The following is a 16,921-nucleotide window of genomic DNA, read 5'->3' on the forward strand; positions in this document are numbered from 1 at the left end:
AAAATGACACTGTTTTACTGCTCTTGTGATTCCAACGTAGAAATCATTGATTTAGGGGTTCCTACAGAAGTTAGAAATATGTAGGAGGCTGCTTTCCCCATCTTATGGAAAGTACACAACTATCCTTGTTACATTCACAGTATTGATCTAGTTTTTGTTGTTGTTGTTCTGAAAAAGTGAATGCCATCTGTTTGCTTGGAATAAAGTGAGAGGTGGAGTTGCACCGTATGCTCGAAGCATCACAGGCTGCAGGTCAAATTGTTTTATTGGAGGTGATGAAAAAGTTTCCCTTTTTAAATATTTCCCGTTATATATATATATATGTATATAAATTTTTTATTTTAGACTTTTATATAAAAGCATTTTAGAAGAGGAAAAATTAAAAGTTTTTGTCTTTTGAGGATTTGAGGTTGTGACATTTATGTTTGGAGATGGAATGTGTGGTGTTGAGCCCTGGCCTCCTGTCTTATCACGTACTGCACCTGCCTTGGTTAAAATACAGTGTAGGTCGACGTCCTCACATAAATACCCATTTACATTTAACACTGAGAGCAAAACTACACCGTACTAACGGCTGCTGTTCAATTTGAGCAAACACGCGGTCCTTTTTTTCTAAAAGCTTTAACCCGCTGGCCCCGAAATGGCCGGGCTAACTTAACAACACTTCCATTCCATCTCCTGTGTTAGTCCGCTTCGTGAGGTTTATCTAGATCCCTGTGGGGGTTTAAAAAAAAAAAAAAAAAAAAAAAAAAAAGAGAGAAAGAGTGAGATGTATTTGTTTTCCATACGCATACATATATTTAAAAAGAGTGAGGTAGATATACTTAAAGGGGAAAAAAAAGAAAAGGTTTTAAGTCCCCCAGTCATGACACCAAAGAAAATGCATACAAAAAAATCCAACTTTATACTGAATCATGGGGCATTTATACAGTGATTTAAACTGATATCACAAAGGAAAATTAAAAAAAAGAAATAAATAACACTTCTACAGAAAAAAAAAATAAAATAAAAGAAGGGGGAGGGGAATCACCAGGCGACATGAGGAGAAGTCCTTCAAAACACTTTCAGTATTCAGCCATTCGTGACATTGAAATGCGTTCCCTTCCCTGGACTTTAACCCATCCTTTATTTGGTTTTAAGAAGCAGTCGTCATGAACATTAAACAATAAGTCTGAAGAAAGGAAATCAGCAGAGGGAACACTGTGCTAGAGGAGGGAGTAGAAGTGGAACGGTTAAAAGATGGTTGGCATATATTAAGGCAAACGAGACAACCTAATTTAGCCCTATCTATTCGAAAAAAAACGAGGCAGGACATGGATGGGTTAAAATACCAGATCTGGTAAATATCTTGTATACTGGAACTTATCCTGACTTCAAAAGGAGGCGGGGGGAGGCGGAGGGGGAGTACAGGATGATGTTGTGAGAATGTGTGGAGAAAGCAAAGCCTTAACTTTGACCTGAGATCGAGTCGCACCTAGTGGCCAATGCCAGGCGCAGTGCTAGACAATAAAATACAAAAAAAGGGGTGCAGAAAGTACACGCTCCGCTCGCAGACTGAGCCAAGGTGTCCATTCTAAATAATAATATTATTAATAATAATAATAATAATAATAATAATAATAACAATAATAATATAGACATCCAGAAATAGAGAAAGAAACATTTCATAAAAAGAAAAGGCAATTAACAAAATGTAGTGTTGCAGAAAACCTTTCGGGGGTCACTTTTTGTCATTTATTTTGAATTTTTCTGAACAGTTTGAGGGTATTAGAAATGGACTGTTGTGGAGACCATAAAATACCAAACCTGAAGGATTTCTTTATATATATATATATATATATATATATATATATATTTTGGATGTTATAAATTATATATATATATATATATATATATATATATATATAACATCCAAAAGAGGAAAAGAATAAAATAGCAGCTTTGTTCTGTACAGACATAGAGGCAAACATTTTTTAACCGTAAAAAGGTTTTAAAAAAGTGACAAAAACCAATGAGTGTATAAAAACGATCCTGCAGTCAGAAATACAACTGTAAGACCTTTATATGTGTTTGAAATGTAGATAAACTATTGACTATTCTAAAAAGAGACCACCTGTGACTTGAAAGCTGTCTCTAGGCTACTAAAATCACCTCATTTTCTGTCTCTTGCGTTGTATTCGGTACAGCAGTACCGGCGAACGATGTTCACCTCCCACTGTGAAATGCACAATTGAAAATCTCAGAAAAAAAAAGGTTAGAAGTCAAAGTGGAGCCAGAGTTGTACGTATAAGTATAAAGTTCAGTGATTTGCTCATTAGAAGTTTGACCTTCTGATGCTTTGATGTTTTCAGTCTTTTTTTTCTTCTTTTTTCTTTTTTTAAATAAATTAAACAAAGACTGAGGCTGTGACTCAGAGTTGGCTGTGCTTCAGTCACATGCCTTCTTCCCTCAGATGTTTGAAAGATGAAAGTAAAGAAGGGTATGTAAGTGGGCAAGCAAACTTTTGATTAGCCAATCAGCACCACAGCTTTTCTCTTTTTGCTCATTTTCTGTTAATTTGTCAGGTGTTTGTAATGCTCTCACATATATAGTGCTTTTAGTCTTGCTGACCACTCAGTCACATTTTAAACGGCCATGGATGCAGGCTGTAGCAGACATCCACGGCTAATTTAGAAACATCAATTGACCTAACATGCACGTCTTTGGACTGTGGGAAGAAGCCAGTGTACGCGGAGAGAACCCACACAGGCACAGGGAAAACACGTCAACTCCAGACAGTGTCCGCAGCTAGCATTTGAACACAGAACCTTCTCTTTGTGAGGCGACAGCGCTAACCACCACACCACTGTACCGCCATGTGATTGGTGTGCACACAGAAAAAGAGAAAAATTATTACATAGACCAAGAACAGGTCAGCCAGTCCTCAGTTTTGAGATGGAACCAGTCAAATCTGCGTTAAACATAGAAAATAATTGATAACTAATTGTGAAGGCAGCAAACTCCCACACACAGCTGCTCCAGGAGCAGTGACAGATAAACATGAAGACTGAAAACAGCCAAACAATCTTGGCATTATCTTCCACACAGACACAACTCTGAACCACAACCGTCAGTAAGAAGGGACACCTTTTAGGAAACTGAAGAGAAAGCATGATTTGGCAATAGTCTGGCAGAAAATAGACCTTCTTCTACCATTCTGACCTACACAGGACAAAATCCCATAGAAACATCAACAGTAAAATAAAATGAAAAAAAAAAAAAGATCTTAGAGGATCAGAAAAGTTGGAACCTTTCTAATCCTCATGCAACATGAGGCCGTCTGCTCATGTGAATACAGTCATTTTGATGGAAAGTAATTTTAGAAATGGAGCTATACCCTATTATGGAGAGAATGATGTGTTTGTATAAATACACACTCGAATATCCATCACATCACCTCTGAAAATCATCAGGAAAAAGTGCTCTTCTGTTGGTTTTGCTGGCAGATATGCTTTAAAAAAAAAAAAAAAAAGATTTTCTTAAAGTTCATGTGTAAATCTGTAAGTCAGGATACAAGCCTGTATCATTTTCCTTCTTTAAGGACTCTTACATAACAAAGACTCAGATACAGGCTGCGCAGGATGGAGTTTCCCAGTGTTGAGCTTGAGCCACCAAACTCCAATTGCTCTGTGCTATCTTTTTTTCCGTTTCTTCCAAGTTTATGTTTGACCTTAAGAGTGGAGAGACCATCTACTGGCAAACAGTAGAAGAAAGTAATTTCTTACCTCATCCATCCCTCCTTAAGAGACAGATGAGAGGTCTGTGATACCCTGTGTAAAAGGGGAAGGAGGAGAGGGCTGGTCTGATATCAGCAGGCTGATGACTGGGGCAGTGGTAGCGCCCGTTCGTTCTTTCTGCCCCCGTTCATGTGTGCATAGGGTTGTATCTCATCGAAACTGGGCCGCAGCACCACGACAGGCCCGTTGGCCGAAGCATGTCCTGAGTGCTTCTCCAAGGCTAGTCCTGGAGACGCCAAGGCTGAAGCAAGTGGGCCGGGAGGAGAGTTAGAAACAGGTCCCAGTAATGGCGTACTCGGGCCTTGCATGGGGGATAACTGATGCGTAGAAGGAGGAGACATGCCTCCTGCACACCCAGACGAGGAAATGACAGCAGTCGACGGCTGCCTCGCGGATGAAGGGTCCAGTGGAATGTTCTCCATGTTTTCTACCTCCATGTCCAGCTCCTCTGTGTCCGGCGGCTTGTTCTCCTCGCTGTAGAAGAAGCTCACTTCCCTGAAGGGAGGATCCAGTTCGTCTTTGATGCTGTTGATGATCTCCAAGAAGGACGGACGCATCTTAGGGTTATACTGCCAGCACATTCGCATCAGTTCAAACCTGCAAGATAAATGATAAAATCATCATTTTTGTCATTTCTGTGTAAACATTTCTCACACGCCAGCTTGAACTGACAAACAGAAACTTCTTAAAGTGAAACATATAAGAAAACTTTACACCGGTAAAGACAGGAGGGATGAAAACAGCATGTGGCCCTGTAAGTCTTGTTTCTGTCCAGCAGGTGGCAGGAGAAACAGTGCTTTTTGGCACTACAACTCAGTTCATAACACTGATCGTGAAGAAAGAACAGAGACTGTAATATCAGCATTGGTAAAGTGTACTACACTAGATTTTAGGCTTCAAAGTTTTTTCTTTAAAAAAAGAAAAGAAAAGGATGTAGTTATTGTAAATGCCCGTCCTTACCACTTGTAGCTGCTCATTAATTCAAAGCAGGTTTGTTGGCAGGTAATCTCGGTGAGCATGCCTTCTATTTAAATACTGTCCTATAAAATTATATAATTAAAACCCTGTAAGACTTTGGCCAAAAGACTAAATATATGTGCGTGCGTTCCAAGGTTGCTGCAAGCTACAAGGCTTTCAGTGGCAATAATATAGTAAGTAAATCCACAAACTATTTTTATGCCAATCCAATTGTTTTGAAATTTTGCCGGTTTTTTTTTCTTTCTTTTTCATTCTGTTTGTTTTTTCTTTTTAACAACAAATACAGTAAGATCAGAAATGTAGCATGCACTCAGCAGAACAGTAAATCATACTTAAGGTTACTGTGCCAGGCCAGCAACCGAGCTTTGGGAATGTCAAAACAACATCATAAACGGGAGAATTATTACAGTTTTGTGTGGTGCTGGACCGCACACCACAGCTCCAATTATACACAAACAAGCTCAGAATACTCTCTAAGGCCCGCTGACATAAACACCTTGGCCATCTTTGCTCCGTTCTTGCTGTTCCCTCTGTCTTGTTTTTCCTAGTGGTCTCTTTGCCATCTAGAATAACCTCTGCAGCTGGGTGCCAGCTCCTCTCCGCGCCAGAGGAATTATGGGTAAAGCTTTCTTAAGCACGTGCCTCGCTTCATGCTCTGAAGCAGCAGGGGGTGGCTCAGACTTGTTTTGCACAAGTGCAGGAAGTGTCTCAAAGTTGACGTTCAGATGTCCGAGCTCAGGCAGCAAGGACCTCCCGTGAAAAAAGCGCACGGCGCTTGGAAGTAAGGCCGATGCACCAGAGTAACCCGTCTGCTGCAAACTTCGACGCCGTCTCGCACGAGGCTTCTTGATGCAAATTTAGAAAACAAACACTGTAAATCCTGACTTCTTGTCAGCATCCTGCCGGTCGTGACACACAGGCCACATGCTTTGGCTAAACTGACTCACATTGGACCTGTCAGCAACACAAAACAGATTACACGAGCTTTACTTGCACCGCATTAAAACTCCACTTGTTCTTTAACTGTGTTTTTTTTTTCACTTCACATTCAAATTTGAGTGTACCAAATGTGCTGTATAAATACAACTGAGCAGCAGCTATTGAGTTACTGAGATGGCGCCTCGGATGGTTTGCCTCAGCTCTGCTTTTTTGTTTCTGTTTTTCTTTATTTGCTCTGGCTGATTTGATATCTTTGCTTGGCTGTATGTCTGTATCTGTATTATCCTGCGAATTTGCCATCTGCATGGTATTAAAATATAGTGAGAGCTAATGTGTGTTAACCTACTTGGCCAATAAACACATTCTGACCTCCTTGTCCGATATACTGTATAAGGACGGTTACAAGCAAATATGAGATAGTGAGTGTCAGAATTATAAGAAAATCTTCACTGGCCTGGATAAAGCCAAATATTCACCGAAGAGATAAGCCAACAAAGCTTGATAAAAATCAGAAACAGATGCAATTTCAGGCCAAGTGTGAGTGCAGAATAGTCTCGAAACATCTATGCTAAATGCTTAATAAACCTGAACAGGAATCCCTGCCAGATCTGAAAAACTTCACACGTGCAACCTCCCCGGCGTGGCAAAACCTTGACGCATAATAGCATGTAAGTGATATTCCACAGAAAAATAATGATGTTTAATTTAGTCACATTTATTTTCCAATTCCGAAAGAGGAAAAGCACTTTTATCTCTGGGAAACTCTAGACAGAAACATGAGAATAACAATCAGTGACCAAAGCTACCTGAGAAACAAAGGAAATAGTACAAGTAGGAGACATTCAAGGCTCTCCAAATATGACTCATCCCTGTTTGTGTTAACCTGCCCACTTCCACTTTTTCTGTATCTTTCTATTCAGTCTTTGTATGAACTCTCTGGCTTCACTGCACTTGGGCAATCTTCTGGAAATCTCCATTAAGTCACTACAGCAGAGGCGACCATCGGCAGTGCCCTGACTTCCATGTGTGCTGCTCGCAGAGCAGGAGGGCTAAGCCCCGACTCCACCACCTCTGTAACACAATCCACACACTCCTGTAATCAGGACAAAACAGCCACGCTGCCATAGAAACGCGAGGTTTGTGTCTGCACAACACTTGATCCTCTTTTTCTTTTTTTTTGCTACTCGCACTCTTTCTAAGGTGAGGTCAGCCGTGGAGAGTGGGAGGGGAGAGAGCAGAATGCCTTCTTATTGAGGTCAGAGACGGAGAATCGAAATGCATGTATGCAGCGCTGCATGCCGACGGGCGGGCTGTGCTCTGGCTTTTCTTTCCCCTCTAACAGCCAAAGTGTTTGATTGATTGATTGACTGATTAATTTGAAGTTAAATAATGATAACTTTCTCATCCACCACGCTGACAGACAGGCCTCCCTCCGTAGTAGGAATGAGGGGCATCTTTCACACACTGATTGTGGCATCCCTTCTATGGGCCGGCGCTGAAGGCTGAGCAGGGTTCTCACTGCCAGCTGACCACTGAAGCCATGTCGTCAACGGACCACATTTATCCTGTGACGTGAATGTCGGCCCTCGTTCTGGCTCTACCTCAACTTATACACACGATATCCTTCACACTCAGAGCCACAACTTAAAATAAAACAGGGCAAAAATATTAATAGGACAGAAGACATGCATGGCTGCGGCTGTAGAGGATAAAATATCCTTCAATATCCATCATAAATCCAAGCTGATGTTACTTAATTTTATTGCTCTTAAGGGCAGGGTCACAGATTTGAAAAAAGAAAAACTTACAGCATGTCAGGGCAGTTGTCAGGTTTGTCCAAGAGTCCTCCCTCCATGACGAAGCGCAGCACTTGTTCATTGGACATCCCCTGGTAAGGCTGTTCAGCTAAGGTGGCGATTTCCCACAGCACGACACCAAACGACCTGCAGCGAGAGATTAGGCACCATATTCAAGTAATATATTGTGGTCTTTTATGTAATGCTCTTTCGGCTTTCACAGTAAACGTTTATTTTAACCATCAATCAAGCACACATATTCTTTTATTGCTTAGGAATAAACTTTACTTTGAAGAGCCTATCCTACATCATCACTCTAAATTTGAAAGAAATTATGTCCTCTTTGTTAGTGACTAAATTGTTATCAGAGTGACCTGAAAATGCCTCACCAGTAATACTCGGTAACCACCTAATAAAAGCAAAAACTCCCTCCACTCAAAATTGAGCTGCACTGTTTGGACACACTCACACGCATACAAACAATAAGTAAAAATCACATTTGTTATATATTCCTTTTTTAATAAGAGCCACATATGGTGCTTGTTTGAGAGCCGTGGTGCTTGAGATGTGCATAAATGTCCAACCTAAACAGAGAGGAATATTCTAGTAATGGTTTTAAAGGGACTAAATGTCAAACAGCCTGACTGACTGATACAGAAAAGGTAATAAATGCCTTTTAATATACAGAAGAGAAAAAAAGCTGATGTCAGGATGATGCTAAGCAGGTATCTGATTTGGCGTGCTCAGTGCCTTAGTTTATTGTGTTAAGTTGGTGAGATTTACTGGAATGTAGTCATTAAAAAATGTATTAGAAGACTGAAAATTCTGATCTTGTGATGAAGCAAGATGAAAAGGCAGAGAAAGTGGCTGTAAAGCAGTAAGTGGGATTCATCTCCTGGGTACAGTGAATGTCTGAACCAAATTGAATCTAAGGCTAACCGATAGTTTCTGACTTTTTGTTCTGTCCGTGTTGGACTGAAATACTCTCACTGGCATCCATCGATCGCAGTGCTAACAGCGCACAAGCTGAGCTGAAACTGCTGACTTTATTTCAGGCTTCATTTCTTTTCTTTTCTTTTTGGAGTGTGTCATGTATCCTTAGCTCATATCTGTCCACAAGTTCCCCAAAAAGATGAATGCTATTTTAAATATTGCAACTTTAAACTCCCCAAATAACCTGCACTAGAATCCAAAATGAGCGCAGGATGTCGGAGAGCTGGTACTGAGCATTTACCGCGCTTCTTTTTTTAACTTCATGACGTGTGGCACGGTATGTTGTAACACAGCTTACATGATTACAATACTGCAGGAAAAACCTCAGCATGAAGTATTTCTTCAGTTTAACTTCAAGACTGTCTCGCAATGACCACAATATTTGTTTACTCTACTACTTTGGCTAGCCAAATTTTCAAATGGTATGCTAAACTTAAAAACAAAATAAATAAAAAAAGGCCTATTACAATACTGCACACCAGGATTTCAAACAGTCACCTACTCATGATGACATCAGGGTTATCTTACACTAAACTTCTTTACAACATCAAAGGGGAGGATATAGTACACAAAATGTGGAGGTGTGTTTGTGCTGGCACGGCAACCTCTCATTTAAAGACATCTGGAGCAGTTTAAGCCCACTCTTAGGGACTAACCCGTGACATTTGGGGAAACAAACACGCAGGGGGTTCTAGTAAACAGTAGTAAAACACAGGAAAAAAGTGGCAGTGCTGTAGGCTGGGAATCTACGAAACAGTGGAATAATAGAGTTGTCAGTAAATGAAAAAAAAGAAGAGGAATACTCCTGGCCTATACTTTTTTTTGCCAGGAATTTCCAAAGAGGCAGCCAGAAAACCAAAGGTTTGGATGCTTTTGGAAACAGTAGTCATGATAAAAAAAAAAAAAAAACTGAAGTAGAAAATTATAATAAGAATATATTATCTAGTTTTTTGCCACAGCATGAACTGTTTTAGAGTATAGACAAGGACAAAAGGCAAAAAAAAATATTGAGGTGGTTATGGAAAACTTTGCATCTTTCTGGATTTAAGGAGGTTCATACATGTCTAATGCAGGCTTGTGTATATGTAAGAGTGATTTGCTGCCATACCAGACATCAGACATTGTAGTAAACACGCCATCTTTCAGTGACTCTGGAGACATCCAGCGGACAGGCAGCAGGCCCTTTCCTCCTTTTCGGTAGTAGTCCGTCTCATAAATATCTCTGGTCATGCCAAAATCTGGAGAAAAAAAAAATGAAAGCAGAGGTTGAGGAAGCCACTAAGTATCACTCATTATGTGTGGGAGAGGGAGCTCCAGAGAGCTCATCTATTCCTCTCACCTCCTCCCTCCCCTCTGTCCATCTACATTAACGTGCTTGGGTCCGACACTGAAATCCAAACAGTTTTTTGTCAAGGCCGGCAGAGCGGGGGAGGCTGAAGGCAATATATTAACTTGACTTACCTCCAATCTTCACAGTGAAGTCCTCTGCTACCATGCAGTTCCTCGCTGCCAGATCTCTGTGGACAAATTTGTTGGCGTTTAGGTACGCCATACCGTCTGCGATTTCTCCAGCCATCTGGATCATCTTTTTGAGTGGGGGTAAGACCTGGCTGGTGGCGTTCTGCGGTAGAGCAAGAGGCGGTGAGAAGAGAAACTCCATGAAAAGCACTATTCAGTCAGTCGACATATCACGCCTTTCTGCTTTAATCAGCTAAACGAAACAAAGCGAAGAGTGGATGATGTATGAGGGTGGCAGAAGAAGTGTGTGTGTGTGTGTGTGTGCACACGTGGACAGGTTGCTTACTTCTTTGCGCAGGGAGCGCAGGTGGCTCTTGAGATCTCCGCGAGTCATCAGCTCCATAATCACTAAGGTTGGCTGTCCCTGAGAGACCACGCCAAGCAGCCGCACCTACATTAATCACAGTAGTGCAGAGGGGTCAGCTCTGATAAAACAAAACCGTGTCCAAAATACATACTACATATAACTTCAAAGTAGGTTTTCTCCACATAGGAAAATATGAAATATGCACAAAACTTTAAGCTCTGAAAAAAGTAAAAGAAAAGAAAAAAGAAAAAACAGCACAGAGTTCATTCAAATAGGCAAGTCAAGTTCAGCTGTGATCCATCAGATTGATGATACCCTTCTACACTTCTACAAATCTCTTATGGCACACTATTAAAGCTCCTTTAACTTGTCTACCTGCCTTTGGCGGATCATGTTGCTGTTCACCCCACCTCATGCCAAGAATACCCCAGAACAGACCCATGCCACCAAATCCAAATTACTGCACATGTGAGTATTCACTTTTTACAGTGGTCCTGACTCAAGTCACTTTGTATTTTCCATTAATCGACACCATTCTCCCACAAATCGAAGCACAAAGGAAAAGTCTCACTAGACTTTCTCACTGTTGGGTTTTGTGTGATTTCTTGTTAGAATAAAATGTTTGGTTTCCACTAAATCTAGATAACTTTAAAGACCACCACATAGTGCATTCAGTAGCAATAAATTACTAGGTAGTAAGGTAGGCTGTCTGACTCAGAAGCACAAGTTACAAACACACACAGTTCAGCTCCATCCTGCATTTGCAATTTAAATGTGTTTTTTTTGTTGTTGTTGCTTGGAGCATTGTTAAAGATCTTTATCCTTAAAAAACAAAACAGTGACTAATAAAAAGGCTTTAACAAAACATCCACTTTATGCAGTTACTGATGCTGTGATCACACTGAAGTGAGAATATACAATATATCCTGGAGTCTGAGCTGTAACTCATGCTGCAGCTGTCGGAATAAAGACAACCGCAGCGTACTTGAGTCTACGTCTGCGAGGATCAATTTCGTCTCGTGACTGGATTCATTATGACAATGCGCTGGTTTATTATTAATAACCACATGAACCAGATGGTAAGGATTTGATGACGCGTCCAACTTACCACATGGTGACAGTTGAACTCCTTCATGACAGAGGCCTCGTTCAAAAACTCAATTCGCTCCCTCATGCTGGCCGTCTCATTGACCGTCTTGATGGCCACTCTCGTTTCGGGTTCGTCCTTCACTACTCCCTTCGCGATGCCTTCGTACACCATGCCGAAGGAGCCCTGGCCCAGTTCTCTGTGCATAGTGATCTTCTCCCTTGCCACCTCCCACTCATCTGGGACATACACTGGTGTGGCACAAGAGACAGCGGGTCACCGTCAGAGTTTATACACCCCACCCAAAAAACCCAATGAAAAATAGACCAAATATCCAACAGTCTTACTCTCAGTGGCACTGAGGTACTCTGGATTGACTGATGCATACAGGACTCCGTTCCCCAGTCTGTCACTGTTCCTGTTAACACAAACTCAGTTAGCCTGCAGGCTAGTCTGATTGCAGATGCTGTATACAATTTTCAAGAGGAAGTCTACTCTTTACCACAGGGGAACGTTAATGAAAACAACACCTATTAGCGCTAATTAACATTACACTGATCATTAAGCTTCGCGAGCATAGCCAGGCAGAACAGCTTAATCAAAGAACTTTGTCAGGCAGTTTTAAAAGCGCGTCTGCAAAAAGATACTTGCCTCTTTTTGTTCACATAGAAGAGGATGGTGGTGAGGCTGGCGATAAAAATTGTCACAATGATGGGAATTATGATGACCACATACAACGTAACACCGTCATCACCTGTCAGAGAAGGAAAAAAAACGATGGTGTCAAATCCTATTTATTTTTCATTCCTCTGCATTCCATGTAATTAGGGAGAAGTTCATTACGTTTAGGTGGAGACACATAGAAGAAAACACTTTCTGTCCAGGAGCCGTTTCCTGCCGGGGAAGTGGCACGCACTCGGGCGGAGTAGTTCCCAGAGCCAAGGTTGGTTAGTCGAGCTCCTTTGTACCGGCGGTAATCCTGTCGCGACACACACTTGTGCTTCTCAGGCTGGAAGAAAACAAGCACACGCTGGTTACTGCTTGGAAAAAAACATACCATCAGGTTAATGTTCTCATCTAATCAAAAATATGATTTCTTGTTTCTTATTTCAGGTGAATAAGGTTTGATTCCTCCAATCAGCTTTCTATTGTGTAGAGTTTGTTATTTGTCCTGCGTGCATGAGCATGATTGGAGTCTGGTGCACGTTTTAAACATGTGAATCCTCCACTGAGCAAACACTGAGAGACTTTTCAGTTGTTTACAATATTTGGATGGTCATGGATTCCGGGCTTTTCAATGTTGAAAAAGGAAATGACCTATGATAATAAGCTATAATTACCCCAGTCCAGCTCACCTCATTACCCAGGCGGAACTTGATCTCATACATCAAGATGAGTCCGTTGGGCATAACGGGCTCTGGCCAGTGCAGCACCACACACCCCTCGATTTTGTCACACCTCTCAAAAATCACCTTGCCGGGGATGTCATCCGCTTTGACTGGGGGAACAGGCACAACCACAATAATATAAACAAGGATATTTAATTTCAGAAAAGGTGCTAGCACATTTCATTTTCCATTTTCCACATGATTATGTTACCAAAAACAGCAGGGATGCTGTGTAAATGAAAACAAAAACAGAACACAATCACTTGGAGTCATTTTAAATCCTCAATCTATTTGAAAACTGAGAGATTTTATATTTTTATATTATATTTAGATTTTAACCCTCTCCACCTTTATTTCCGAAAGGCTCAGCTTTGTTTTATACCCAGTCATGGTACCGACCTCCTTCCAGTTAATCCAACTAAGTGTGAGATGTTTGACCAAGTGTTTTTCAACATTATACACCTTTTCCAGCGTTTTTTGCCCTATATCCATTTTTCGTAATATTTGTGACTTTTTCAGGTAAATAAAAGAAATGCACTCTCTTTATATTTGTCAGCATTACTGAAAACAGGTAGCTGAATGCAGGCTTTTTATTATGTTTCTAACCTGCAGGTTTGGTCCTGGAGAAGACGAAAGCTCCAGCGCTGCACTTCCCCACCACCTCGTTGCACGCATGGATATCAATGCGGTAGACGGTGAAGGGCCGCAGATTGGGGATCTCTAAATACTCTGTTGTGCTCTTGTCTTCACTGAAGGGGAACTCTACGTTTGGAGGAATGCCATCTGTACTGTTATCCCCTGCGCCGAGAGTGGTATTCCCTCTGCCGCCCTCATAAAACAGTGTGTCGTTTGCCGTACCAGAAAGGTCTCTGCGCCGACGCTCTTGAGGTCTGAAATACAAAGACACAATTGAATATAAAACCTGTAGCACAGATCATTAAAATTCAATGAGCAGTGCTGGGGAAACAAAAGACAAAAAGGTGCATTGTATCTCCTGGAACTCTTATTGTAACATGTCAGTGATGGTTTATAACTCCTGAAAAAATGTTTGCGCAAAGCTAAACATCTTTCATGGAAAGCACGGAGTGATTGCTACTCCCAGTTGTGCTGTGCAGATTAGGTCATTAGATCATCGAGAGGCTGACTGACAGAGAAATACAAAAAACAGACATTAACACTAATGTCCAACATACCCCTGATAAAAAACCCCCCAAAAGGTTAAACTCCGAAAAGTAATGTTTAGCCTTCAGTTCACTCAAAGTTCATATGATACTGGGTGGAGCTGCCAAGACCTGGACATCATCATAATTGAAAGCAAAGAGGCGATGACAGCTGTGACCTTAGCAGCAGGAGATACCACAGGACATCTTGTCCACCTGTGAAAGATGCGGGGTGGTCAATAAGACAGACGGACAAAGAAAAAAAGCACTTGCTGTGACTGAGAAGATAAAAGTGATGCCCTTTGTAGAGCTCTTACACAGACATGTTTAGGGATTGTCTGAAACTGAATGAGGAGAAAGTCACATGAACAAGTGACTGGGTTTTAATTTTAGCTTAGACAGCTTAGCTCAGAGAAAAATAACAACTTCAACTAAATGACTCAAACTGTACACTGAGAATTAGAGCTGCAGCTACTATCTTTAATAATTTGCTGTTTTTGTACTAATTAATAGATTCATTATTTGGTCTACAACACCATTAAACAGTGTTTTTATCAATCTGACTAATAATTCAAAACCATAAAATCTACTTTTTGTAATTTTTTCATGAGATGAACAGAAACCACAAATCCACAGAAACAAGAATTTGTACCTATAGTCATGTGCAAAAATCTTGAGCCACCCCTTGTCTCTTTATACCGTTGGTATTTACATCAACACTGACAAGTGGTGCAGTACAGAAACAACTGTGCTTGTTGTTATAGACTTATAAATATATATATTCTTTTATTTTTTATTCTTCTTTTGCACTGAGAGAGTTGCACCTCAATTTATTTGCTGTAATAACAATAAAGATTCAGTTCAGCTTCCAAGAAGCCAGACTTTCTTTTAATTTTTAGAAGTTACATTGAGCAGTAGTTCTCCAGGCTTTCTGAAGGTCTTTCTTTGGTATTTCTCTGTTTTTCTGAGCATTTACAGAGAAACTTTTTGTTTTGTTTAGTTGTTCAGCAACTTAACACGAATCTCTGAATCATTAAATTGTTATAAAAGAACCCAGCTCGAGGGATGCAGCAGTGTTGTTCCTACACATAGCAGACAACTTAGCACAGAAGTATTTCTTTAGTTGCCAAAGACAACAGGTTCAGTTCAGGTGAGCAGCAATGGACAGAGGAGGTCAGGAGAGATGTGAGTGTCTGCAGTGATCAGTAAAACATGGTAGAGACATTGTCATACTTTGGGGCTGCATTTCGGCCAGTGGTGTCGTGGATTTTGTCGAAATTGGTGGAATGATCAAGTTATGCAACACCATTTGGAAAGCGTAAAAAAGGCAAAGGGTTCATTTTTCAGGATGACAATGATCCCAAACACACTGCCAATGCAAGTAAAACCATATGGGGTAGCAAAAAACACAGTGCAACACTATCAGTCATGGACCGGCCTCCCCAAAAACCGGATCTCAAGATTGTTGCAGCTTGACAAAGAACAGAACAAAAAACAACAAAGATCCTAAGAGATTGGAGAAGCCCGGAGAACTATTCATGAAGACGACTTTAAAAATTTACAAGAAAGAAGGCTCACATGTTTGCACATTTCAGTAAACTGCTACACCTGTTTCCCCATTTTCCTAGCAAAATATAAAATTGAAGACTTTTGCACAGTACAGTAGACTACCATGTTAAACTACGAAGCTAACTAAGCAAAAGCTACAGAATGCGTGTTTTATTTTCAAGTAGACCTGCAGGAAGAGGAGTGCACAGACAAAGACAGAAATGTGGGAAAGGCAGTTTCACTGACATGTCAGCATTCCTCCCTGACAGCTAAAAGTGCTGCAGTCCAGCAAACCAGAGCCCAGCCTTTTAGTTATTACTGACTACATCACACATACATGAAAACTGACAACATGGTAGAGACTACAGACAAAAGACTCGTGACACTGATTCACTCTGACAGTAGCCGTTCATCAAAGCCAAGAAGAAGAAGGAGAAATGAGCAGGCGACAGACATTTTATGGCTTCGACTTTCTGTATGGGCGATAATGACAGTGAAATAAGAAAGAAAGAAATCATCTGCTACCTGTCACATGCTTTGTAGCTACTGAGTTACTACAGTGCCCTGACCTCACCTGCTAAAAAAAGCTCTACCTTTATGCATCGGAATCCAGAGAGGAAAGCCGTGACTACACATTCACTCTATGGTTAGTGTGGCACATTGTAAGCAGTTGGCAACTCATACAACACAACAGGATCATGGATAATAGTGAAACATCTGATAGAAGAAGAGGCAACTTCAGGGAGTCCTTTTCACCTCATCTGTATGTATTCATCGTGAGGCAGCCCCCTTCCCTTTCCCCCATAAATCAGTCTGCTTTCCTTATTTTCTACTTGTCTTCTACGGCTGATGGGGCTCTTCCCTCATTCATTTAGATTCCAGATGGATTCACTGTACATTTCCTGGCAGCTGCCTCGTTACAGGAAAAAAAAGGAGGAAAAAAAAAGTCTCGGACAAAGAGAGCATGCAAGGGGAGGAGTAGCGTGAAGTGCCAAGTTGAGAAGGACAGAATGGAAAACATTTCCTTTTCTTTCTCTTTCTGTTTTCATGCACCCTCTTTTCCCTCACCCTGGGTCTAAACCCTGAACTTTTGAGAAAGGAAGAAAGAAAAAAACTCCTTAATTTTCCCTAGAGTGGTTTGTAATAATGCTGGCTGTGTTACAGTGGAGAGTCTGTGCATACACTGGCCGAGCTCCTCACTGAGGGCCAGGGACCTGCCACCCGCCAGTTTCCTAGACACTTCTACTGAAACAAATCAGCACAGCCAGAGAGAAGAGGAGGTGTAGATAGATAACAGTTCAGTTACAACAGAAAGCCATTTTTAGCAGTTTTCCTCCAAAACATATTGATCAAATTCCATGAACAGCACTACGAAGTAAAAGGTCAGTGCTGTTCAATTAAATAAACTTCATCATTTTAACAAATGAATAT

General features: G+C 41.0%; 1 protein-coding gene across 1 annotated transcript in view; it reads right to left on the reverse strand.

The window, feature by feature from the left end:
- Positions 1-3,469: 3,469 nt before the first annotated feature.
- Positions 3,470-16,921, reverse strand: part of igf1ra (insulin-like growth factor 1a receptor) — a 68,412-nt gene continuing 54,960 nt past the window's right edge. Inside the window, exons 11-21 of the mRNA XM_003440598.5 lie at positions 13,389-13,672; positions 12,750-12,892; positions 12,238-12,403; positions 12,046-12,148; positions 11,742-11,812; positions 11,416-11,645; positions 10,287-10,391; positions 9,944-10,103; positions 9,591-9,720; positions 7,502-7,636; positions 3,470-4,373 (exon numbers count right to left, since the gene is read on the reverse strand). Coding sequence (XP_003440646.2) covers positions 3,848-4,373; positions 7,502-7,636; positions 9,591-9,720; positions 9,944-10,103; positions 10,287-10,391; positions 11,416-11,645; positions 11,742-11,812; positions 12,046-12,148; positions 12,238-12,403; positions 12,750-12,892; positions 13,389-13,672 — 2,053 coding nt within the window. The 3' untranslated portion in view covers positions 3,470-3,847. The remainder of the gene's footprint in view (positions 4,374-7,501; positions 7,637-9,590; positions 9,721-9,943; positions 10,104-10,286; positions 10,392-11,415; positions 11,646-11,741; positions 11,813-12,045; positions 12,149-12,237; positions 12,404-12,749; positions 12,893-13,388; positions 13,673-16,921) is intronic.

The sequence above is a fragment of the Oreochromis niloticus genome, linkage group LG7 (assembly GCF_001858045.2).
Source record: "Oreochromis niloticus isolate F11D_XX linkage group LG7, O_niloticus_UMD_NMBU, whole genome shotgun sequence".
NCBI classification, from domain to species: domain Eukaryota; kingdom Metazoa; phylum Chordata; class Actinopteri; order Cichliformes; family Cichlidae; genus Oreochromis; species Oreochromis niloticus.